This window comes from Archocentrus centrarchus, unplaced genomic scaffold (genome assembly GCF_007364275.1).
Source record: "Archocentrus centrarchus isolate MPI-CPG fArcCen1 unplaced genomic scaffold, fArcCen1 scaffold_26_ctg1, whole genome shotgun sequence".
In the NCBI taxonomy this organism is placed as follows: domain Eukaryota; kingdom Metazoa; phylum Chordata; class Actinopteri; order Cichliformes; family Cichlidae; genus Archocentrus; species Archocentrus centrarchus.
Window position 1 is genome coordinate 4,029,924 of NW_022060256.1, and position 26,372 is coordinate 4,056,295.

At 43.5% G+C, this 26,372-nt stretch overlaps 1 protein-coding gene across 1 annotated transcript; it reads left to right on the forward strand.

Annotated features, from left to right (window-relative positions):
• Nucleotides 1-915: 915 nt before the first annotated feature.
• cnot6l (CCR4-NOT transcription complex, subunit 6-like) lies at nt 916-26,037 on the forward strand. Its single transcript, XM_030723533.1, is given in 13 exon segments — nt 916-937; nt 4,701-4,822; nt 5,264-5,450; nt 5,855-5,940; nt 9,435-9,524; nt 9,700-9,768; nt 11,183-11,340; nt 14,986-15,140; nt 15,522-15,673; nt 18,205-18,432; nt 19,170-19,372; nt 25,019-25,195; nt 25,198-26,037. Coding segments are annotated over 12 exon segments (1,662 nt in total). The 5' UTR covers nt 916-937; nt 4,701-4,710; the 3' UTR covers nt 25,243-26,037.
• Nucleotides 26,038-26,372: the final 335 nt, after the last annotated feature.

Below are 26,372 nucleotides of genomic sequence, written 5' to 3' on the forward strand. Positions count from 1 at the left end.
GTTTATGCATTTGTGCTTCTTGGCCCCTTTGTTTTTGTGTAATAATAATAATAATAACAATACATTTACTTTATAAAGCACTTTACAAAAGTTGGAAATAGCTCTTTACTTTTTGAACTATAAAATTTTATTGTTTGCAATCAAACATGGATCTGTAATTTTAGTTTCACTGCTAACAGAAAATGAAGTAGATCAGTGTCTGTTACAGTTGCTTATTTTAACTTGCTGACTTTGTTCATTTTTTTCTCTTGAAGACTGTCATTAATAAGACTTAATTTGGGAAAAATCTCTGAATATAAAAATGCTTTTTTAAACTCATAAACCTGCAGATGTCATATCTCCAGGATCTGGTTATTGTAGACATTTATCATCACAGTAACAGCGTTACAAACATCGGTAGCTGTAAACACTCACAAAAACATTAGAAATACATACGCTGGTTTGATGCTGCACCCTAACATACGTGGAGTATTTAACATTTATAATTATTAGATACTAATTATCAGGTAATAATAATCAACGTTATTTTTGGTGCCTATCGGTTTCCCAATATATATTAGTGCATATGTGAATGAGACGCATTAACTTAAAGAACTTCAGTCCAGTAACGTGCGTTAGTTTACTGCGCAGATCTGCCACATCCAATATGGCGGACACGCTGACGTACAACGCAGCGTCTACGTATTAATGTCTACGTGTGTGTGTGTGTGTGTGTGTGTGTGTGTGTGTGCGCGTGTGTGTGTGTGTGTGTGTGTGTGTGTGTGTGTGTGTGTGTGTGTGCGTGCGCGCGCGGGAGGGGGGGGCACGAGCGGAAACGGCGTTTGTTGTTCTTCCTTCTGTTTCCGAGACGTTCAGGGTCTAAACGGGTGCAGCAGCCGCGGCTGCATGTTGCTGCCGATTCCTGCACAGAACCGGCTTCTACCGCCCCCGAATGAAGGTAATGTCAGGTCTGACTTTGTGTCTGTGCTGCTGTCACTCTTTCCGTGCTCTCCCGGGTTAAATTTAGCACTTAAGTCCGCTCATATTCGTGCCAGGTCGTCTCCCCCACGGTCCTCCTCGGTGACTGCCGGGGCGGCTCGCTCCTTACAGCCGTCAGCCAAACAAATCTAGCGGCGTGCTTCGGGAGCGCTGCGCGTTTGGCCGCCTTTGGCCCGGGTTTGGGCTTTGTATTGGCGCTGTTTTAGTATACTGAGCGCTGGAGCGTCTCTGCGTGCGCGCAGCCGGAGGGCGTGTTTACCTCGCTGTCAGGTGTCACAGCTGGAGGGCGGTGGGCCGAACTTCTCCTGGACGGGCCCGACCGTGTCACTTTTGACATTATGGCTATGTTTGGATAGTCCCCTCTGAGCTGTTAGTGCAGCTGCCACCGCTAATAAAAAAATAAAAATAAGAACTCATCAGTCTTCCAACTACTCAGCTGCTTATTCTGGGAATATTTATCTGGAGCCCAAACTATGGAAATCACCTCCAGCTTGTGATAAAAGTCGCTGCTGGAGCTGCAGATTGGTGCCTGTCTCCATATGGCTGTGATATGAATCGGTGCCAACAGGCTGTATGTCTGTCGCTGCTTACTTGTGACCTGGTAGTAGCCTGTAAACAGATTATGTAAGCCTCCTCCAAACTTATTCCCCCTCTGCCAGACCTCACGGCAGCTGGTGCGTAATAACCGTGCACTTTCTTCTTCTATGCTTTGCATACTTTTCATGTTGACCTGCACGGTGCTCCAAAGTTATGCAGTGTTGTGCGCCGGGGAGCTCTGCATGCATGGCTTTGCTGACTGCAGCGGAGTTTAAATAACCTGCAAGCTCCTGGTTCGAGCTGCGGACAGCCAAGGTCGTTATAGTAAACTGAAACTAAACTAAATGTGCAAAAAACATTAGAAATAACCGACATAACAATAGAAGCTGGACGTTTGGGGGGGAAAAAACAGAATTTCGAGGCTATTGTGAGCTCAGAAAACTAAAATTAAAGAGAGTTTCTCTACATTTTTATTTTATGCAGGCTTTTGTATGAGAGCGGCCAAAGGTCCCAGCTGACCTCCTCAGAATGAGCTGCTTTTTTTTTTTTAACTAAGGTTAGTGCATTTAAAGGTGCAGTCAGTAATTTTCTGAGGTTATTTAATAGAAACAAAGGATACTGTACTCAGTGTGCAATTACATCTTCCAACAAACTGATGCATTTTCATAAACTTATAATTAATCTACTAAAAATACACAGGAGCAGGTTTGCAGTTTGTGGAAGCTGCCGTGTTCCCCCACCATATTTGATTGGCCAACATCTCCCTGCCATCTACTTTTATTTTAAGCATGTGGCTAGAGACCAGACATGAGCGTAGTTTGCCAGAGGTGGAGGAGAAGTTGGAGAACGGGTCCCCTTCATCAAAGAAGCAAAAACGCCATTGGCTTCTTAATAAAACGTCCTCCTCGCCTCAAGCCTCAGCTCTGGAGCTGAAGGCTCTAAACACAAAAACGCTCATAAACATGTTTATTTATTCCCGATATTGTTGCCATTACTTATCATCAGCAGATCAGACCTGCGACCTAGAAATCACACTTTCCCTCTGATAAAGTTTGATTACATTCTCACATCATATGAAAGTTTATTCACTGTCAGAGTTCAGCAGTGTTGCATCCACGTCAAAGACCGTTTCACTAACAGCAGCAAAAACAGACTGTCTACAGGCAGTTCAGCATATCCTCAACTCCCTCAGCATCAGAAGCTGTATGAGAAAATGATTTTGGCACAGAAGGAATCACAGCTGGACGATGAGCCTGGTATCAAAAACGTAAAAAGGAGATCTTGTGTAAAAATGCCTTTTACATGTTGTGTAAAAAGGAGATTTCTCATATGCTATAACTTGTTTTGACAGCCACCTATGGTAATTTTTGTTTTTTCTCACCTGAGTTAAAACTGCTGCAGGCTGCGCTCAGTAGAGCCCATTACCTTGCCTACCACCCCAGCAGCTCCAAAACTTCTCATCAAAATTCCTTCATAATTTTCCGAGTTATCCTGCTCACAGACAGACCAGCGTGACCGAACTCGTTACCTCCCTCCACCTGTCGTCGGGCGAGGTAACAAAGGAGCACCACAGATGGTCTGCATAAGTGTTGGAGCCACAGTTTTAAATGACTTTAAAACCCAATTAATTGCAGAGCATAACTGCATTTCATATCCATCAACTGATCCATCAATCAATCATATATGATACTGAACTGAATATCTCAGTGATTTGGACTGTTAGACAGAACAGGTCCCAAATTTTTATTTGTAGGAGACAATCAATCATGTTTTAGTGAAGAGAAAACGGTCCTTGAAGTTGGGATTCATTGAACACTTTTACAGACATGCTTTTAACCTTTCATGGGGGGGCTCGGCTGTTGTGTTCTGAGGCTGTTTTAAGCCCCTGCTGGATTCAGTGTCCGATTCTCGCTCTAAATAATATCTCCAGTTTGCTCAAATAAGTGGAAACAACTCTCAAAACATCGTTTATTCTCCAGCCATCATCACAAAGATGTCTCCACCAGATTTTTTTTTTTTTTTAAACCTGAAATTCCTGCTGGAAGCGTCACGTCACAATCTCAGCTGCTTGTGTCACTGCCAGTTCTCCTGCAGGTGCTCCCTCTGTGGTTTTCTGCTTTGGCGTTATGCTAACGGGAAGTCAGCTTCATCCAGCAGCAGTGTGCCGGTGAAGCCTCCCGAGGCTGCTTATGGTAAATGTTGACAGCCGCGCTGAAAGGATGGGAACATATTCTTCAGAGTATTTTAGAGAAAGCTGCCGATGAATGTTTAAACTGACCTGTGTGCGACAAAGTGTGCGACAAAGTGTGCGACAAAGTGTGCGACAAAGTGTGAGTCTGTTTCTGTTTCCTGAAACTTTGTTATATTTTAAATTGGCTACATTTAGCGGTTGTAAAAACACATATATTAAAACAACACACAGTAATTCTTATTATTTAAGTAGTTTATCAATAAATTACTTTATAGTTTTTAATCATTTGATTATTTGAAATAACATTATCTCATAGATTAACATAGATTAACAGCTCTGTAAGATCTTATAGAGCTGAGTGTTACCAACAGTGGTTATTTATCACCGTATTATTATTATTGTCAGTATTTTTGCACTCTGGGCTCATATTTGGGTTTACAGCAGATGGATATGGAATAGAAAAAAACTACTTGAACATTTAAGATTTTATCCTTTCACTTGTGTACTGGTATTTGGAAAATACAAATCAATATGATATTAAGGTCACAATACTGTCCAACACTAGAGGACATTAATACCGACGTATTTTTCAGGACTCTTTCAACAGTTTGTAGTACCGCGTGTACTTAATAGCCAACTTTTTGAGTGTTTTTTATCTATTTTTTTTTTAATTTATTATTTACTAAATATTTTTGACTCTTTAAAGATATTTTTATTTCCATCCATCTTATTCTGCTTATCTATTATTTTTATTAAAATTGTTTATTTACTCTAAATGTAATTCTAGTTTTATATTATTAAAAATTTTATTTATATTATCATTATTAGTATTAATTTCATAATTATTTCAATTATTCTAATTTAAACTAAGGGAACTTTTTGGAGGTGCTTCTTGATTCCTTTTTACTTTTCATGTCTACATTTATTTACATGAATGTTTATTTTAATATTATTGTTAATCTGTGGGGTCGTCCTGCTCTGCTGTGTTTTTCAGATTAACAGGTATGCCAAAGGAAAAATATGATCCTCCAGATCCCCGCAGATGTTACACCATCATGTCAGCTGAGGAGGCGGCGAGTGGGAAGAAGTCTCACTGGTCCGAGCTCGAGATATCCGGTCAGTGTCGGCTTCCATTAAAGTGGAAATCCTTGAAGCTCAGGTGTAAAACTGCTCCTGAACAGGTAGAAGTGAAATCAGGCAGAGCTCTGGATCCCTCTCCTTGTTTCCCCCTTTTTCTTTTTTTTTGGCAGTTTTAGGACATTAATGGAAAACCAGGTGGAAGTATTTTGAGTCAGAGCTCAGGTCAGAGTGCGACTCCCCTGATTTAATCTGTGAGATGGAGCAGCTCATTAAATAACAGTTGGCTTTTTTTATCTTCATGATTTTGCTGGTAGATGTAAACCAAAGCTGAGCATGTACTATCCTTATGTAGAAGCTGTGAGGCGCGAACACTTCATGAGTATTTAGTGTCTTGCGGACATCGTGCAAAGAGCCACATTTAGCTTTGTTCCCGTAAAGCTTCATTTGGGTGTGTTGTGTCTGTCTGTGTGGATGCAGGGCGGGTGAGGAGCCTGAGCACCTCGTTGTGGACACTCACCCACCTGACGGCGCTGCACATCAATGACAACAACCTGACCCGCATCCCGCCAGACATCGCCAAGCTGCCCAACCTGGTCTACCTGAACCTGTCGTCCAATAAGCTCCGCAGTCTGCCCGCCGAACTCGGCAACATGGTCTCTCTCAGGTAGGCTGCGTGCTGGTAGAAATCAGTGTTTGGACCTGGTGATGAGTAACTCACCAAGCTGCAGTTTAGTGTGTATCTGCTTAAAGTTCATTTGAACAAAGCTGCCAACCTCACTTAATGAGACGTGCATGTTTAGCCTTTCTTCTTCAGAGTAATTCAAAGCAATCTCACAGCCCCGAAGGAGAGCGATCATAATAAACACGATGATTAAAAAGGCAGGGAAGATCATGAAGCGAGCGGGTGATAAAAGCATCTCACAAACAAGCAGAGACTAAAGACGTGACAGCAGAAGAGTGTGTGGTGGATGACGCTTTGACACCAGTGAAAATACATCAGTGACGAGGAATGACTGAAACTCGAGCCTGAGACAAAACGCTGATGCCTTTTTGTCCCATTTCTTGCAGGGAATTGCTTTTAAACAATAATCTCTTACGAGTTCTGCCTTATGAACTTGGAAGGCTTTTCCAGTTACAAACCCTGGGGCTGAAAGGTGAGTTCTGTCTTTCATTATTCCCATTTTTTAAAGCAACAAATTTTGAATGACAGCTGTCGACCAAAAAAGCTGTTAATAATAATAATAAATAAGATAAGATAAGATAAGATAGATAAGATAGTGTTTATTTGTCACATGCACAGTTATACACAGTACAATGCACAGTGAAATGTATTTTGTACCTGCAACCATATATACACACACATATAAATAAGAAGAATAAAAATAAAAAAAAAAAAAGTAATTCACACTATACTCTATATACTATACACTATACACACTTTTATAAATTATAATATTTACATTGTGCAATAATGGTCCAGTTAGGGCTCAGAGTTGAGCAGACGGATGGCTTGTGGGTAAAAACTCTTCTTCAACCTTTCAGTCTTAGTCCTCAGGCAGCGGTAACGCCGGCCTGATGGGAGCAGGGAGAAGAGAGAGTGTCCGGGGTGGCTGGGCTGTTTTAGGATCTTCATGGCCCTCAGCCTGCACTGCTTGGTGTAAATGTCCTGCAGGTTGGGGAGGGTGGTTCTGATGGTCCGTTCAGCTGAACGAACCACCCTTTTTAGGGCCATGAAGTCCTGCTTGGTGCAGTTTCCCATCCAGGTGGTGATGCTCCCACGCATGATGCTCTCGATGGTGCAGGTGTAAAAGTTCCTGAGCACCTTGAGTGGGAGCTTGAAGTCTCTCAGCCGCCTGAGGAGGTAGAGACGCTGTCTGGCCTTCTTCACAGTGATGTTTATGTGATGAGTCCAGGACAGGTCCTGTGAGATGGTCACTCCCAGGTATTTGAAAGTGTCCACTCTTTCCACCTCAGCACCACTGATGACAAGTGGATGGTAGTCCCTCTGCTGCTTCCTGCTGAAGTCCACGATCAGTTCCTTTGTTTTGCTGACGTTGAGCAGGAGGTGGTTCTCCTGGCACCAGTTCTCCAGGCGGGAGACCTCTCTCCTGTAGGCTGTCTCCTCATTGTGAGAGATTAGTCCCACAACAGCAGTGTCGTCAGCAAACTTGATGATGACGTTGGACTCTGACGTGGCCTCGCAGTCATGGGTGTACAGTGAGTACAGCAGAGGGCTGAGCACACAGCCTTGGGGGGATCCAGTGTTGAGGGTGAGGGAGGATGAGGTGAGGTGACCCACTCGTACCACCTGTGGTCTGCTGGTCAGGAAGCTGTGAACCCACCTGCACAGGGATGGGCCCAGGCCCAGGGCCAGCAGCTTAGAGACCAGCCTGGAGGGAACTATGGTGTTGAATGCTGAGCTGTAATCTACAAACAGCACTCTCACATAGTTCCCCTTACCAGTGTCTATGTGTGAAAGGGTCTTGTGGAGGAGGAAGGATATGGCGTCATCTGTGGATCTGTCTGGCCGGTATGCAAACTGTAGTGGGTTGAGGGTGGTGGGCAGTGAGGAGGTGATGAATGTCTTGATGAGTCTCTCAAAACACTTCATCACCACAGAGGTGAGTGCTATGGGCCTGAAGTCATTGGGGCTGCTGGGGTGTGGTTTCTTTGGGACAGGGACTATGATGGACTTTTTAAAGCAGGTGGGAATCACACACAGTTTCAGTGAGAGGTTGAATATCACTGTAAACACAGGTGCCAGCTGGTCAGCGCAGGTCTTAAGGACACGTCCGCTAATACCGTCTGGTCCAGCCGCTTTCCTGGTGTTTACACGTCTAAACGCCCTCCTCACGTCGCGCTCCGTCACAGTGAGTGTCTCCGCCCCTCCGGCCGGGAGCGCAGCGGGCTGTCGGCTTCCCGACTCAAAGCGCGCAAAGAAGATGTTGAGTTCATCAGCCAGAGAAGCGTCGGCACTCACCGGGGGTGTGTGTGGTGCTTTGTAGTCCGTGATGGTGCGTAGTCCCTGCCACAGTCCCCTGGGGTCAGACTGTTGTAGTTGCTGTTCCAGTCTGCGGCCGTAGTGATGTTTTGCCTCTTTCACCGCTCTGCGGACGTTGTATGATGCAACCTTGTAGTCCTCCATGTTCCCAGAGGCGAGGCCGGAGTTGTAGGCAACGGTGCGGGACCTCAGGGCGTCGCGGACAGATTTATCCACCCACGGCTTCTGGTTGGGAAAAGTCCTGATGGTCCTCCTAAGTGAAGTGTCATCAACAACTTTCCCAATAAATCCCACGACAGTTTCCGTAAACTCCTCGATGTCTCCGCCCGCGCTGCTGCGAAACATGTCCCAGTCGGTTGAATCCAACGCACCCTGCAGAGCGGCCTCTGTTTGATCAGACCACCGTGTCACTTCTCTCACAGCAGGGGGTTCCTGCCTGAGCCGTTGTTTGTATTTCGGCATGAGAAGTACAGAGGTGTGGTCAGACTTCCCAAAAGGCGGAAGAGGCTTTGCTTTGTAGCCATCTTTGAATGGAGAGTAGCAGTGGTCTAGGGTCCTCTCTCCTCTGGTGGGGCAGTCGATGTGTTGAATCAATTCCGGTATCAGCTTTTTCAAGTTTGCACTGTTAAAGTCCCCGGCTACGATGAGAGCCGCATCACGCTGGTTAGCCTGATAGGTGGAAATAGCCTCATGTAGCTCGGATAGTGCAGTGTTTGTGTCCGCCTGAGGTGGAATATAGACGGCGCTGAAGATGACCGAAGTGAACTGGCGGGGCAGGTAGTGGGGACGGCATTTCAGGGTTAGGAGCTCCAGGTTAGGTGAACATGATTGTTTCAGAAGGACAACATTCCTACTGTCACACCAGTTGTTATTAATCATTAGGCACACACCTCCTCCTCTTGATTTTCCAGACTCACTCGTTCTGTCCGTGCTATGAACACTGAAGAACTCCGACGGCTGTACGGCGTGGTCCGGTATGAGGGGGGTCAGCCATGTCTCCGTGAGACAGATGATGTTGCAGTCCCTTATGTCCCTCTGAAACTGTATCCTGGCCCTGAGTTCGTCCAGCTTGTTATCCAGTGACTGGACATTAGCCAACAGGATGCTCGGCAGTGGCGTTTGGTGCGCTCTGCGCCTCAGCCTCTCTCTTACACCGGCTCTTTTCCCTCGGGGCCTTGTCCGTGACCTGGTCCGTCCTTTGTTTGAGCTGGCCCACTGGAAACGCAGTATCTCCTGGGGCCAAGTCGGGTCGGGAGAAAAAGGTGTCAGAATACAGCCAGAGTGCTGTATTCTGATATTAAAAAGAGTCTGTCTGTCATACGTGATATGACACAGAGCAGGCGGAATTATAAAGTCCAGAATTAGAGCTAAACCTAATATATACAAACAAAGCGTAGGAGCAGGTACGACGGCTGCTGACCTCACCGGCGCCATCTTGAAGAAAAAAAAAAAAGATTATCTCACAGATTATCTCTGTGTAGGGTTTAGTTCTCTTCTCTGAGTTTTAATCAGTTACCAGTTATTTTTGTTAACTGGGTTGTTATTTCCTCCAGCACATTAAACAAAAACAGTAAACATAGATTTTCCAATAAGGTGACACAGACTGATTATTTTTGTTATTTTACCAACAAACTGACTGTTTTGCAGGAAATCCTTTGTCCCAAGACATCCTGAATTTGTACCAGGAGCCGGACGGAACCAGAAAGCTTTTGAACTACATGCTCGACAATCTAGCAGGTAAGAGGCTCAGCAGCGCGTCACCTCAGCTGTTTATCAGAACTCATGCATATTTTAGCAAACAGTTTTTTGTAGACCTCAGCGCTGCAGGTATATCATAGCAGGTATGCCATTGTGTCTGTCGTGGACAGATGAGCACTAATCCTGCCCTGTTTTTTTTTTTTTTTTTCCCCAGTGCACCCAGAGCAGCTCCCCCAAAGACCCTGGATCACTCTGAAGGAGCGAGACCAAATGATCCCCACCGGTAAGCTTGTCTCAGAGGACGTGACTTGGCACAGGGAGGCGGTCCTTAACAAGCCGTTAGCTTCTGATGCTTTTTAGGTTAATGTAATGTTTCTTTATTGAGCTGTTTTTATTCTAAGCCAACACCCGGCTTCTTAACACACCCCTGAAGTGCAGCTGTCAATCAAACTTCATTTTTATTTTCTTGAATGCTGCACAGAGCAAAAACACTGCTGGCCAGTATTACCCAGCATGCCGTCTGATGGTGTATAGAACTATATAAATGTGCAGTCATTAGATTGAATGATTGACGTCAGTTAGTTCTGAAGTATTATTTGTTTTCTTATATTAATGTTCTTGAGTCACATGATTAGATTGTGAGTGAGAGAGGGGCTCAGTTAAAACGGCTCCCCCTCCATAAATTATCTGTACAGTTGATGCATTAAAGCCTCTGGAAAAGCCACAGTGGGTGTTTTCTATGTTCACCTTAAAAATTCATCACGCATGAAATTAAAACCGCCCAGCTGAACTTTAAAGCATTAAAAAAGTACGTTTACAGCCTGAAAACAACTTTATCTGGGGTGAATTTATTTTTTGATAACAAGTAAGTAAGTTAGTCATGCAGCTGCTTTGATTGACAGGAATGGCTTCAGCTGAAAACAATGATAAAATGAAATGAAATGAAACATTTTAAGGCATTAAAAACTAAATTTATTAAATGGACCCCTATAAATTATAAACAGAGACTAACATTCAGATTTCCTTTTCCACACGTACCTACTCAGCTCAACTTTGTTTTTTGGGTTTTCCATTAGGTGGTAATACCTGGTACCAGGTACTTTTTTTTTGGCCACAGCAGCTTTTACTGACAGTAGAGGGAAACAGGAAATGGGGGAAAGATACAGGGGAAGACACGCAGGCAAACTGGAGGCAGGCTGGGACTCAAACCCACGCCGCCCGCACCGCAACACAGTACATGCCTGTGGTCGCCTGCTCCACCTCTGAGCCACCCGGGCGCCCAACCAGGTACTTTTTTACCCCTCATGCCATTGATTATCCAGGGAGTGACGTCAGAGCGACTCCCTCACAAGAACCAAAGCTGCTGTTTTTGAAACCTGGCGAAGAGGGAAATGGTTACACACTAACCCACACGGATGTTATTGTGCTCGATGCCTGACAACAGTATCCAGATGGAGCGACTGTTTGTGTTGTGACATCACGGGACTTTCGAACGGTACTTAATGGAAAACGACTGAAACCGAGCAGAACTGAGTCGAGTAGGTACTGGTCGAAAAGAGGCACATGACTAACCTGAGTCCACAGGTGATCCTTTCTGAGTTTGGGGAAGAATTTTTCAGGCAGTTCATGCGAAACTTCATTCATAACTTTCAGATTTGTCTTTTCTCTAATTAATATCATATGTTTAACTTTTCCAGCTGTCTTCACGGTTATGTGCTACAACGTGCTGTGCGACAAGTACGCCACGCGACAGCTGTACGGCTACTGTCCATCCTGGGCCTTAAACTGGGAGTACAGGAAAAAGGGCATCATGGAGGAAATCACCAGCTGTGACGCTGACATCATCAGCCTACAGGTAAAGCCGGCGCTGCCTCAGAAGATGCTGTATATCCTGCCAGCATCGAGGTATTCTCAGTGAGCTTTTGTGGAGCAGCCATAGCAGACCTTAAACACTCAGACTTCGGGTAGATTTCTTGGTCAGTCCCAAATATTTGTTTAATATTTGGATATCTTCCCACTCGGATGAACACAGTGGACAAACAGGTTATCTGGTTATTTGGGCTGTGGGTATAAAAGTATACGTACCCCTGCCTGACGCCTCTCACTGAGTGCAGCTCCAGACTGGAACAGAGTCCAGCTCCTCTCCAGGAGAGTTTGTGTCAGAATCCGAGCTTTGCATTGAGGTGAGCATGACTACATCTGCCTGATACCCCCCAGCCTCGTGCTCCAGCTCAGGCTCCTTCTCTACCAGAGATGTGACATTCCACGTTCCTAAAATCCATCTCGGCAGCCCGGCATCGGACTGCTGCCCGGTCTGCTCCTGCCTGCTGCTCAGCAGCATCGGAGCGGCTCATAAACATTTCAGAGTAAAAGAAATGTTGAGTGGTTTCAGCATCTGAGAGAAAACAGTGAACTAAATGAGCCTGTCGGAGCTGTTGTACATCTGCTGAGGTGGTTCACTCAGAACAGTGCCAACAAAGGCTGGCATTCTTCTTCTGTCTGTTCTGCAGTCATTACACTGTGCAGAGCTGTTATAGACTGCTTGGATCAGTCCAGAGTATCCACTGTTCTCCTATCAGCACAACCAAGTCATTGTCCACTGAAGCAGATAAAGAGGTAGATGTTACTGATTGATCCTGGCTTGTTTCCCACTGAAACAGAGTCCACTTTATTACAGGGTGGTTGTTTCATTGTTGGTCGTTAGTCTGTTGGGAATTTTTATCACTTTAATATTGATTATTTTCTGTTGCTATTTTTATATCATGTATTAAAGTATATTAGTCACACACACACTGGAGTAATGAACACTGAATACATTAAGGTTACTGGGGCAAAGGTAAGGCCTGTTAAATCTATCACTCATGTATGCTCGAGGCCTTGGTGGGCTGCAGGAACATCTCTGGTTCACATGACTTTGTGACCTCGTCTTGTATTTTAGGAAGTCTTCTGACAGGTGGGCTCCAACAGTGGAGCTCTGCAGAGCCACCTGTGTTTGTGTAACATAGATTAGCAGGAGTAGCTAAGTGGGGACTGTCAAAGAGGTGTTTTCATAGCAGAGGTTTTAATTGAAAGAAGATTATCACTGTGACAGCTGTCAGAGCTGTTGTAAACCACTGAGGTACCCTGGTGACGTTTGTTTCTTTAGTCCACGTGGGACAAGAGTGGGCAGAGCCTCAACAGGTGATTGGCTGGGGTTCAAGTTTCAGGGGTTGAGACTTAATGTAAATTAGGAGGGGTCATCTCAGTCTTAACTATGTTACTGTCTGTTTTGGTCTTTGTGTGTGTGTTTTTGTCTAATAAACAGCCTGCACTGGAACCTGCTCTTCCCAGTGATTATTTTTATTTATTTTTTTTATTTTTTTTTGGAAACTTTGGATTTAAATGGTTTGAATATTCAGCCAAAAGGAACATGTGGATCCCTAAAATTACAACCCAGCGAGTCTTTGATGGCCACTGCGGAGAAGAGCTGTAGTATTACACACTAGTCCACCTGTGTCCCAGCTGACATGCAGGACGTGCAGGTCAGGTTAGTTACCATCAGACTCTGACCCATCTGCATATTATTAAAGTTACACAGTGACTGTGCTGCGTGCAGAAATCCCAGCATCTTTCTTTTGGCTCGCCATGTGATGCTTCAGGTATTTGTTAAAGTCGGTATGCATGTTGTAACTTTCAGGCATTAATGTAACACACGTCAGTCCCGTTAGTATCTGCTTTATAACAGGCGTTTCAGTACTGCATGGATCTGAGAGGAGAAAAACTGGTGAAATGACTGGTTGTGTTGCAGAGCTGTGTAAACTTATTATGGACCGATCTCTGTAAGAAAAAATCCAAAATGCTGCGTGTTCTTCTTCTCACTTTAAAACGTCTGCATTCCTCCCCCCACGGCCCCACCTTCAGTTCGGTTTCATCGGTGTTACTGAGGATGAAAAACATGTGGCACTTGGCTCGAAATATTGGAGGTGACGACTCGGTGAAGAGTTGCAGGATGGCCAAAATTCATGCCCTGCACATGTAGCTTTGATCCATCCACCTGCATCAGTTACACGCTCGGTGTGATGAACTCTCCCCTCAGGCAAAAAACGGGGGTGCTTTTTATCAAACATCCTCCCCCACCTTCTTAAATCCATCCATCCATCCATCCATTCGCTTCCGCATATCCTGTTCAGGGTCGCGGGGGGGCTGGAGCCTATCCCAGCTGTCATAGGGCGAGAGGCAGGGTACACCCTGAACAGGTCGCCAGCCTGTTGCAGGGCCAACACAGAGGGACAGACGACCTTTCACACTCACATTCACGCGCTCAGTCACACCTATGGGCAATTTAGATTAGCCAATTAACCTAACCCCAGTAAATGCTCCCTCTCTCTGTGTGGAGTTTGCATGTTCTCCCCGTGCTTGCGTGGGTTTCCTCCGGGTACTCCGGTTTCCTCCCACATTCCAAAGACATGCACCTTCTTAAGAGATAAGATAAGATAAGATAAGATAAGATAAGATAAAACTTTATTAATCCCACGAAGGGGAAATTTGTGCATTACAGCAGCTCAATACAGAGAAAAAATGAAAAGGATGAGTAAGAACAAATAACTATATGTGTGTATATGTGTATAGTTTTTTGCTATTTTATTTTATTCTATTGAATTTTAGTTTTAGTTTTTAGTTTAGTTACTTGTTCTTACTCATCCTTTTCATTTTTTCTCTGTATTGAGCTGCTGTAATGCACAAATTTCCCCGTCGTGGGATCATTAAAGTTTTATCTTATCTATCTCTTATCTTAAACTAAAAACTAAAATTCAATAGAATAAAATAAAATAGCAAAAAACTATACACATATACATAAGCACTATATACATAAATATATATATCAGTGTCAATACCCACATTTACATATACACACACGTCAAAACACTATATAAAGATATCAAAATATTATATACATTTGTAGCCGGTAAGGTACACAGCATACACGGTATGCATTATATGGGTGAGTGTAATAAATAAAATGTATCTGACTGTATGGATAAAGTGATGGCAGTGGAGGTAAAGTGTCCAAGTGACTCAAGACATTATGATGTTAAAACCTCTTAAATCCTGTTTTTTAAATATTCTTCTTCTTGTGCTCTTAGAAGGGAAACGCCCATAAAGACCGATAATAAACTGACACTGCATCTCTTTAGTAACTCATGACCGCTTTGACGGCTCATTTTGACTTTGAAATCTCTTTTTTTTTAAAAATCTCTACTAGCAGTTTGTTTTTTTTAAAAACAGGTTTGAATATAATACTTAATATTTCGTATTGTTCCTCCTTAAGTTTAATTTGAGATCTTTGACTTTTGAAATGGTGCAAGAACCCTGGTTATAATTTTGAGTGATTCCTGAGCAGAACTTTGCATTGTGACGAGATGATCAGCAGTATTCACGTCACCTCTCGTGGTTTTAATGCTGTATTTGAGCCATGTACATCTCACTGAGTCCTTTAGGTTGTTGCCCTGTGTGTCTGCAGGAGGTGGAGACAGAGCAGTACTACACGCTGTTTCTGGAAACACTAAAGGAGCGCGGCTACGACGGCTACTTCTGTCCAAAATCTCGTGCCAAACTGGTTTCAGAACAGGAGAGGAAACACGTGGACGGCTGTGCCGTGTTCTTCAAGACTGAGAAGTGAGTTTAAGAGCTTTATACATACTTAAATATACTTGAAGTATACTTTAAGTACTTTAAGTACATTTTGATTTCATGAATGGAGAATTTTGTTGGTGCCTTTTATCCAGGATTATATTATTACTAAAATTATAGTTTCAGCTTTTTTGAATCTCACTCTGTTTTCTCATGTAGGATTTGTGTGCAATCTATTTAGTAATAGTCACAAATAACATGGAAGTGCATAAAACTGGAGCCTGACTCTGTTTATTATCCACTGTATTCACTCTGATCTCAGAGGGGCAGATTTAAAGGAGGAAATCTTTTCTCGATGTAACTACTATCAACAAGTGCATCAGTTTTCAAAGTCCTCATTTCTGCTGCTTTTTGGTGCTCCTGCAGGTTCGCTTTGGTTCAGAAACACACTGTGGAGTTCAATCAGGTGGCCATGGCTAACTCTGAGGGCTCAGAGGTCATGCTGAACCGAGTGATGACCAAAGACAACATCGGGGTGGCTGTGCTGCTCGAGGTCAACAAGGACATGTTCTCCGGTGGTAAGACTGGAAGTTACTCTGGGATCTGTCTCAGATGATGAGGGAATGATTTTCATTTTGTAATTTAGCAGTTCATTCAGACTTCTCCTGAACCTGAATGGTTTCAGCGTGCGTATAACTGTGCACGTGAACGGACCCCCCTGCTTCTGTAACTTGGAAAGTTAGAAGGCTATAAAACCAGGGTCATTACTAACATGTGACGGAGGCACACAGTTCAGCACATCAGGAAAATAGAAATAAAAAAATTTGAGCTTGAAAATTGTAATCCACAGTCATTTTTGTCAAATAAATTAAAGGATCAGTAAAAGTGAAACTGCAGTAATGTGTTTTCCCCACAAGGTGTCACTGTTGGCTTTGATCAGAGGCAGAAAGGGAGCTTCACGCAGGGAAACACAGAAAGTTAAAGTGCAAAGAAAAATAGCATCCGTAAAAGGTAAAAAACAGAATAAAGCTAATTGAATATACACTTTAAAAAATTAATTGCCACAGTTGATGATACAATGTAACACGATGTTCGATGTTGATCAGTGAGAGGAGACCCTCTGTGAGCAGCACCTGTTTCTCAGGACACAGACTGTAATAGCTGAAGTAGTGAAACACACGCCAGGAACAGTTGATTTGGTTAATTAGTGTCAATAAAGCTGAGTGGATAAAAGTGTTTTAGTGAGGCTGCATGAGGTTGTATCCACACACGTGTTTTGCCTCACTGTGGTTTAGGGGCTACAGCTGTCAATCAATCAATCAATCAATTATTCCATTAATTAATCAAGTAATCAGATAAAACATACTTCTATCTTTTTAATGAGCAATAATAACTCTTCAAAAGAGAGAGACCTTTTAAAATGATCGTTTTCTCTGTGTGAAGTAAACGACGGTGGATGGAGCAGCTGCAAAGTTCTCTTTTCTTCTCGCTGGAGCTTGTTGATCAGGTGGTTGATGACCTCCAGCTTTTTACCCAGTGAAGGTTTTAGTGGTGATTACAGGAAGACGTGCTGCTGTTTCAGATGCTCTGTTTCTTTCACTCCACCTGAGCTCACCTTCACTGTGGCGGCTCCGCCTCTTTGCGCTTTGCCGTGTGTGCATAGACAGCATCATCTTAACTGCGGCAGTTGTGGTATCAGTCTGGGGCCTACTCGGGTTTAATGTTGTAATACTTTTTATTCACACGGTGCTCTTGCGTACGTTTTGATCGTAGGTCTGTTTTTAGTTGCAGACGTTGGTGAAAACTGAGCGCTACAGAGATGAGGATTGTTGTAATCGAGTTATTCGAGTCACGCTGCTGTGGCTGCTGCTGCTCACATAGTATCTGCTTCATTCTGCTGTGGTTAAAAGATTAAATGTATTAATTAGTAACTTACTTGGGTTTGCAGTGAGACACACACACACACACAAACACACAGGCCTTTTCTGCTCCCAGTGAACTTCCCTGTTTGTGGTCAGTCTGTCTCATTCATTGATGCTTAATATATTCCACTCTTCCTTTTTAAATATTTTGTTCTGTCAGCAATTTTGAGTTTTTGAAGTTGCCTCATTGTTTGTGGTTTTCTGTATCCAAAATAACCATCAGGATTTCTCTGGGGGTTTTACATGCTGTTAGTTTTTGTTTTTTTTTTTAAAGCAAAAACACATTTTTTCATGTGCCAGTGAAAGTAATGTGGAACTGTTCTGCTTGCATAACGTGGTTTTCCCCAGTGTAATTTTATCTAAGTATAAAAAGCTGTCCAGTAAAAGTATGCAGAATTTTATAACTCATATCTTTATCTTTTTCTCAAAATAAGTCAAAAAGCTCCGATTCAGAAGCTGTGTCAGTTAATTCCTCTTCTGCAGGTTTTTACAGTGTTGTTTGTATGTTGTTACAAAAAAATTGAAGGAATACTTTGAAAGTACATCATGCTGGATATCCGTACAGATGCGGACCGGGTGATGTGTCAGGAATGAAAGGATTCCACAGTGTTTGATGGAAATGAAAATGATGAACCTACAGAGGCTGAATTCACCCTGAAGTGAAAAACGATGCAGCAGCTGGAACATTTAGCTGAAATTTCACTGCAACAACTCAGCAAGAATAGTTTGTGTGGCCCCCACGCGCTCGTGTGCATGCCTGACAGCGTCGGGGCTCCTAATGAGATGATGATGGTGTCCTGAGGGATCTGCTCCCAGATCTGGACCAGGGCATCACTGAGCTCCTGGACAGCCCGAGGAGCAACCTGGCATAATATCCCAGAGATGTTCTGTTGGATTTAGGTCAGGTGAGGGTGGAGGCCACTCAGTGGTATCTATTCCTTCATCCTCCAGGAACTGCCTGCATACTCTCGTAGGGTCTGACAGTGGGTCCAAAGATTTCATTCCACTAATGGCTCCAGTGGTGGACCTGCCAGTTCTGGTATTCTATGGTAAATGCCACAGCGCCCACTAGAGGACGTCGGGCCCTCAGGCAGAATGTGGCGTAATCATTGTAAATGAAATAAAAATGATATTAAAACCCTGTTTGACTGGCAGCCTCTGTTTTTCTTCTTCTTTGTGTTTTTTAGGCATGAAGCCGCCGCAGGAGAGGCAGCTTATCCTGGTGGCGAACGCCCACATGCACTGGGACCCCGAGTACTCGGACGTCAAGTTGATCCAAACCATGATGTTCCTGTCAGAGCTGAAAAGCATTGCTGAGAGGGCCTCGGGCTCCGTGGCAACAGGCTCGCCGACCTCTGACCCGTCCTCAATCCCCATCGTCCTGTGCGCTGACCTCAACTCGCTGCCTGACTCTGGTAAGGCTGCCACATGTCAGGAACCTGGGTCATTCCAAATCTGGGAAAGTAAAATTAATTTAGGTGCAGTTTTTAACAGGCTTAAATGGACTGGATTAATTGTGCCCAATTGTGTACAGTTTTATATTTAATAAAGTATTTTCTTTAATCTCTTGAGTCTCCAAACTTTATAGTTAAAGGAAACTGTAAACAGTTGATCTAATTTTCAGCTTTAATGCCACTGCACTTCTGTAGTCTAAATGATCTTTTCATTAAACTTTTGATATTGTTATTTATGCTCTACTCTTAATTATTCTTTAATTATATTTCTACCATGTTATTGTATACCATGTATTGTAATTATACTGTAAATAGTCCGGCCTGTTAAGGTTCAACACACAGGCACATCATGTACATTGTATATAGTGTTATTATTAGTAGTATTAAGGTTAATCTTGTTTGTTGATTTTATATATATATATATTCTTTTCTTAATAGTGTAAATTATTATATTTTTATTTATATTTATAATAACTGCGGCTGCTGTTACACCCAAATTTCCCCTCTGTGGGTCAATAAAGGCTGTTTCTTCTTCTTCTTCTTCTTCTTCTTATTGGTATTAAACTAAGTTTCTTGTCATTATTACTGGGCTGTTATGGGGTTTCACTATTACAGTGTCTTATCAAATACTTCCTACTGTTCTTTGTGTTTATTGGTGATTGGAAAGTATCTGTAACTGTTCCTGCTCTTTGATGCAGGTGTGGTGGAGTACCTGAGCAATGGGGGAGTGGCTGAGAACCACAAAGACTTTAAGGAGCTACGCTACAACGAATGTCTGACCAACTTCAGCTGCAACGGCAAGAACGGGAACTCAGACGGGAGCATCACACACAGCTTCCAGCTGAAGAGCGCCTATGACAGCAATCTGATGCCTTACACCAACTACACATATGACTTCAAGGTAAAACAAACAAAAACAGTTCCATTTGAAACAGATTTGTTTTTTTAGCACCAAAAAAGATCAACAGTCAGTGTGACCGAGATCCTCCAAATGTGCTCCGTGGGAGGAAAAAGCCTCAATCAGGCAATCCCCTATGAGCATCACAAGGCAGCCGTGGGAAAGAAGAGCCAAAGTGTGGAAATAAACTGCATTAAACGTGCAGTCAAGTGTGCGGAGGACCAGGGTTCAGTGACCTTTCATTGCCCTTAGTGTTCCTTTGGCCCTGTGGTTTTCTGCCCTCTGCTTCAGGATGCCGCCTCCATCTCAGCGATGATTTGATCAAAGGTGGCGTGCCCTGTTGATTCTGATCAGCTTCTCTGGGAGCACACAGATTTCTGGCTGCAGCTCTTTCCCCTCTTCCTCCTGAGTTTCTGATGAGCCTCATCCTGCTTTGAGTAAAGCTCCTGAATACACTGCAGAGGTCGTTGGGTCATGTGGAGCCTATATCTGCTGTCATAGGGCAAGAGGCAGAGTACACCTGTACAGGTCGCCAGCTTGTCGCAGGGCTAGCACCGAGAGACAGACAACCATCCACACTCACATTCACAACCTGTTCCAAAGCAGTATTTATTCATGTTGGCTTTCCCAGACAGCTGAACCAAAGAGAAGCTACCCAACCGCAGAGGAACTGCCCCTTTTTCCAGTTACTTTTTAAAAAAAGTGATGTTCTGTGACTGATTTACACCCAGGAACAAAGACATTACTGGTTCCATTATTCCACAGTGTGGCCTGAGCTGCACTGTCACATTAGCTACAAGTACCAACACAAACTGTAGATGGAGGAGGCAGAACTCTGAGCGGGTTACGGTGGTTTGATCCCAGGTTTCGTGTGTGTGTGTGTGTGTGTGTGTGTGTGTGTGTGTGTGTGTGTGTGTGTGTGACCTGTGGTTATACTATAGAAACAGGTACAGATGGAAATGAGGCTGCAGCGCTGCATCAGTGCTCTGGGTCTGGGCATGTTTGCTGCCAGCTCAGTGCCATCAGCTGATTGCTGTTTCTGTCCTGGGTGCAGTGTTGGCCCTGCTGTCACCTTCTTGTCCTTTTTGTCCAGTACAATTGCACTAATGTGCGTCTCTCCGCTGAGCTCTGCTGTGTTCCTCAGAAATATTTTTCTATTTGATCTGTTCAGCAGATAATTGAAGAGTTTATGTAATATCAGTAATGACTTGATGTGATTACAGTCATGCATCATTTTGGGAAATGTTACAGCAGACGCTGGTGCAGAGGAAAACCACAGAAAACATGCACGCTACACAGAACACAGTACTAAAGCTAAACAAGCCACCTGCTGTCACCGCGGATCTTTGTTCTGCTGGTGCTCCGTTTTAGGAGATGCTGCTGGTCGGTGGCTTTGAGGAGACCCTCGATTCCTGCAGCTGCTGAAAGTCTTTAAGGCTTACAGGCTTACGGCACAGATTTAGCTTTAAATTAGCTTTAAAATTAGTTTCCAAGTATACTGGGGTGGATGCTAATGTGCATAGCCCCATTTTCATCCTCGAGGCGTCAATTTGTGCCACCACTGTGGCTCACTGACGCACTGCGTGACCTTTGGCATCTGTGCCCTGACTCACAGGCCTGTCTCTCCCAGCTCGTCATCCATCAGTGAGCACAGTCAGTGAGGCATGTTTTTACCCAAACCACAGTGTTTGTCTAAGCCTAAACAGGACATGTTTTCAAGAAGACTTTATTGTCATTATATGTAAACATATAATGAAATTTGCATTCCAGAACACCCATCCAAGAGACAGGTGTCTGAGGTTGTGCAGCCGTTTTCCCGGCGCTACCTCTAAGTTTAGTCCCTAAACGTAACCCCAGCTCCTCCAGCCGTGGACTTTGCATGTTTCCACAGAGGTGCTGAGACTGATGTTGCTGCAGCCGGTGCATCAGAGCAGCGATCCCCGAATCGATGCCTTACATCGAGGCATCGATTCAGGAGGCATCAGACAAAAAGGCTGTGTGTGCCGTGCTCGGGTGAGATCATGTGATGTAGCTGGTCATCACAGTCATATAGATACTGAAAATTACTGTGCCAGCGGCCTCTTGTATTTCTGTATGAGGCAGGATAATTAGGTGTTTTCTTAAGGATGCATTGGCCAATTCCAGAAAGGGTAAATGTTCAGTTATGTAGAAAAACGTGTTACAGCAAAGCTGAAATCTTTATAATCATAATTTGTTCCACCATTAAATTTTCATTTGAGTTGAATATTCAAACTACACGGTGAGTAGATCAAACCTGTTGTTACTGTGTTCATGTAGCTCATGTTTTCTGTATGTGGAGATTGTTTCATGTTCTGAATCGTTTTGCAGTGAGACCTCAGTGGGAGTGGAAAACCTTAAACATCGCGCCATGATTTACCCTTTACTGTTTTCTGAAACAAAAACTTTTCTCTGCTTTGGTTTATTTTGTGTGTTGGTTTCAGAGCATATTTCTTGAATCTCCCTTGTGGTTTAGCTCTTCATTTCTGCTTCGGTATCTGAGTCATCCAGACAGCCTGTTGACACTTAAATTAGTTTTTTTTCTTCCCGGTTTTAACATTAGTAGCAATAAATTCCCCAACTGTCTTACACAGACTACCCAATTATGGCAAAGACCTTAAACATGTAAAGATTGAATGAATTAATCACTTTCAGTCCTGCTGGTATTTGTTTAGACTCTCTGATTGATTTTCGTCAATAGTTTTACATCCTCACTGCGTATAACTTTGGATACTGTGGCTCCTCTGAAAAGGAAAGCTTCAAATCAGAAGTGCCTGACTCCGTGGTATAATTCACAAACGCACAGCTTAAAGCAGATAACCCGAAAGCTGGAGAGGGAATGGCGTCTCACTAAATTAGAAGATGCTCATTTAGCCTGGAAAAAGAGTTTGTTGCTCTATAAAAAAGCCCTCCGTAAAGCTAGGACATCTTACTACTCATCATTAATTGAAGAAAATAAGAACAACCCCAGGTTTGTTTTCAGCACTGTAGCCAGGCTGACAAAGAGTCAGAGCTCTGTAGAGCCGAGTATTCCTTTCACGTTAACTAGTAGTGACTTCATGGATTTCTTTACAAATAAAATTTTAGACATTAGAGAAAAAATTATTCATAACCATCTCAAAGATTATTCTTCATGTTCGGCTGCTTTCAGCACTGCTGTATTTGTTTTAGACTCTTTGGCTCCAGTTGATCTTTCAGAGTTAACTTCAATAGTTACTTCCTCCAAACCAGCAACATGTTTGTTAGATCCCATTCCTACTAGACTGTTCAAAGAAGTCTTTCCAATTATTGGACCTCAGTGCAGCTTTGATACTGTTGACCATAACATTTTATTACAGAGATTAGAGCTTGCTATAGGTATTAAAGGTACTGCACTGCAGTGGTTTGAATCATATTTATCTCATAGACTCCAATTTGTTCATGTAAATGGGGAGTCTTCTTCACCTACAAGGTCTTGAATAATCAGGCCCCATCTTATCTCAAAGACCTCATAGTACCATATCACCCCAACAGAGCACTTCTCTCTCAGACTGCTGGCTTACTTGTGGTTCCTCGGATACTTAAGAGTAGAATGGGAGGCAGAGCCTTCAGCTTTCAGGCCCCTCTTCTGTGGAACCAGCTTCCAGCTTGGATTCAGGAGACAGACACCCTCTCTATTTTTAAGATTAGGCTTAAAACTTTCCTTTATGATAAAGCTTATAGTTAGGGCTGGATCAGGTGACCCTGAACCCTCCCTTAGTTATGCTGCTATAGGCCTAGGCTGCTGGGGGGTTCACATAATGCACTGTTTCTTTTCATTCACCTCTTTTCACTCTGTTTATACTCCACTCTGCATTTAATCATTAGTTATTATTAATCTCTGTCTCTCCCCTCAGCAGATGACCCCCCCTCCCTGAGCCTGGTTCTGATGGAGGTTTCTTCCTGTTTAAAGGGAGTTTTTCCTTCCCACTGTCACCAAGTGCTGCTCATAGGGGCTCGTTTTGGGGTTTTCTTATTATTGTAGGGTTAGGGTTACTTTACAGTAAAATGCACCTTGAGGTGACCATTGTGATTTGGCACTATATAAATAAAATTGAATAAATCAAATTAAATTAACACAGTTATGCATTAACTCAGTGTGCATATATTCACACATTAGTGTGAATATATGCACACTAAAGGCCTCAGAAACCATCCTGAACGACTCCGATCAGCCACTTTATAACATCTTTATGGAACAAAAAGCATCAGCACTGGAAGACTCGTCTCTGCTGAAAAACAGAGGATACAGAAAATCATTTGTAGCCACAGACATCAGGCTTTTCAGTTCTCATACAAATAGCAGATGAGCTGTTGGACTTATGAATTTCCCTCTGGGATCAATAAAGTTATTCATATATGATTAGCAGCTTAAAAATATATTTTCCTTTAACTTTACTTATGCAGGCTTACTAGTGGCTTTTGGCCCACAATTAGCAGGTGTTTGTGATAATAAAGCTCACGAGCGATGTGCAGCCCCCCCACCATCCTGCAGCCTCCACACCAGGATGTCTGTTGGTGCAAACGGGGGGGCCCCGCTCGGGTGGCAGTAGGCTCGAGAGCGACAGGGAGCCCAAGCTGACAGTAGACCCTCAGAGACGAGGCATCGACGGCCATCCTTTAAATAGCTCTTCACACAGTGCAGACTAACCATTAGCACTGCCCTCTCTGCTCACTGCTGATGCCCCTGACTGAAGCCCAGTGAGTCACTTGCAGCACTTTCACTGGTGAATGTTTGAATATTAATAATGAGCTTGACTCATTTCTGCTTCTCTTAGCGTTGATTAGTCATCTAAGGAGCTGATTTATTCACACATGTAATAAATTAGAAAGGACAGGTTGTTTTTATTATGAAAGAAAATGACACAAAAGTGTAATAAAGTGATTTGAAACAGCAGAATAGCTTTCATAAATTTGTACATATATTTCCTCTGCACATCTCACTCGCACTCGTCCATCTTTAGAGGTTTGAGAAACATTGAGAAAGTGTCGTTATACACAACCTGTTAATAAGGAGGCTCAGAGGTAAAGATTTGGCATCCTGTCAGAAGACATCAAGAGTACAGCCGTCAGATTACGCTCCACGCTTAATATTATTTACTCTGTAAGCAGACAAAGACTTGATGAGACTTTCAGTCATGAAGTGATGAAGTGGTTTAAACCTGCTCGTCTGTCCGTCACCCTGTTGAAGGAGGAGCATGGTGAGAGGAGGACTCTTTAAACGAGTCTGATCCGTGTGGTTATTTTAAGCGTTGTTTCCCACTTAACAGGCTGATTGTCTCAGCATCTCAGCTCCTCTCTTGTGCACCAAAGGACAGAAAGTTGAGTCTCCTAAATAACTGAAAAAACTTACAAATAACAAGTATGAGTAGTTTACAGAGTCCTTCTCTCACCATAGTTTGTCCCTCTTTTATAGACTGATTGCAGAAAAACCCTTCCAAGATGGAAGCCTCCTCGATTATATTTCCTCTTTTGGTGGGAGGAGATGCGGGGAGAGGATTTGAGGATGTGTAGCCATGGAATCGAGTTGTAGTTGTAGATTGTTGGTGTGACTCTTCTTTTGGATTGACTCCCACACGGCGTTGACTCCAGGTGCTGTTTTTGTGTCTGCAGGGTGTGATCGACTACATCTTCTTCTCCAAGACCCACATGGGCGTCCTGGGCGTGCTCGGACCGCTCGACAGCCAGTGGCTCATAGACAACAACATCACGGGCTGCCCCCACCCGCACATCCCCTCGGACCACTTCTCCCTGCTGGCCCAGATGGAGCTGCACCCCTCCCCTGCCCCACCGCCCTCAACCCCCTCAATGGGCTGCACCTGCCGGTCCACAGGTAGTGCAGCCTGAGAGAGAGAGCCCCACCTACCCCTCTTTACCCCACCTTTTAAACACTGTCCCACCCTCCTCCTCCTCCCTCCTCCAGCTTTATACAGGACCCTGTACAGTTTACCAATCACGTTAAACTCGGATACCATCTGACCCCCCCTAACCCTGAGACAAACCTACCCCAAAAGGAGTGAAGTATTCGCCCCAGTTGTTGCTCCTTTTTATGTTTTTGCACAGTGTATATTTTTATCTTTTTTTTTTTTTTTTTTCTTTCTCCCCTCGAAAAGGCTTGATACCAAATGTTGGGATGAAGATGTCCCAGTGTCTTTATTTGTTTAATTTTGCCTTAGTCATAAACATGACCTCTTATAGATTCTGCTCCTACAACAGCAAACTAATACTAACAACTGTTTGAAGGCAGATCTGCTACACAAATGAAAGAGCTGACATCACGGTGTAAATGCTGCACGCTTCATAGAGCTGAAACCTGTTTTCTCACCCAAATTAACTGACAGGTGTTTAATTGAAAAGAGGGTAACACTACAAAGAAAGCTCGGTCCTATGAATGTTATACGAGGGTGTTTGCGTTGGTATTTTTTGTAAAAAGGTCCTTATTTGAGAAAAAACTAAATGCCCAGATAATAAGTGGGTGCAGATTTTTAAGCTTCAAAGGTGCGAGCTGGGTGTTTTTAGAAGTAACACGGGAAGGACGTGAAGTCATTATTAACAATCCTGGAGCCATGATTAGATTTACTGGGATACGTGAAGCTCGGCCTTCTATGAATTTCTTCCACTTTAACTCTGGTGCGGTGCGTCGCTTTTATAAACGTCTTTCCCTTCGTGTTCATACATTTCTGCAGCTGAAGTAACAAAACAATCAATTTGTGCAAATATTTTTCTAAGCATTGCAAATTTCCAAATTTACTCGGATAGGAAATGTTTTTCATCCTCGAACAGTTCGCGTCTCGGTTTTATCTTTTCATGCTGTGATTTTAAACCCCTGACCCGCCTGGCCAAAGAACCCCCGCAGCACGGACACGTCCTCCGTCAGTAAGACGACGTTTATCAGTGCCAGAGACAAAAAAATCAGTTTTAGTCGATGTTTCCCGACCACGAGGCTGAATGTATTTACTAAAAGGTG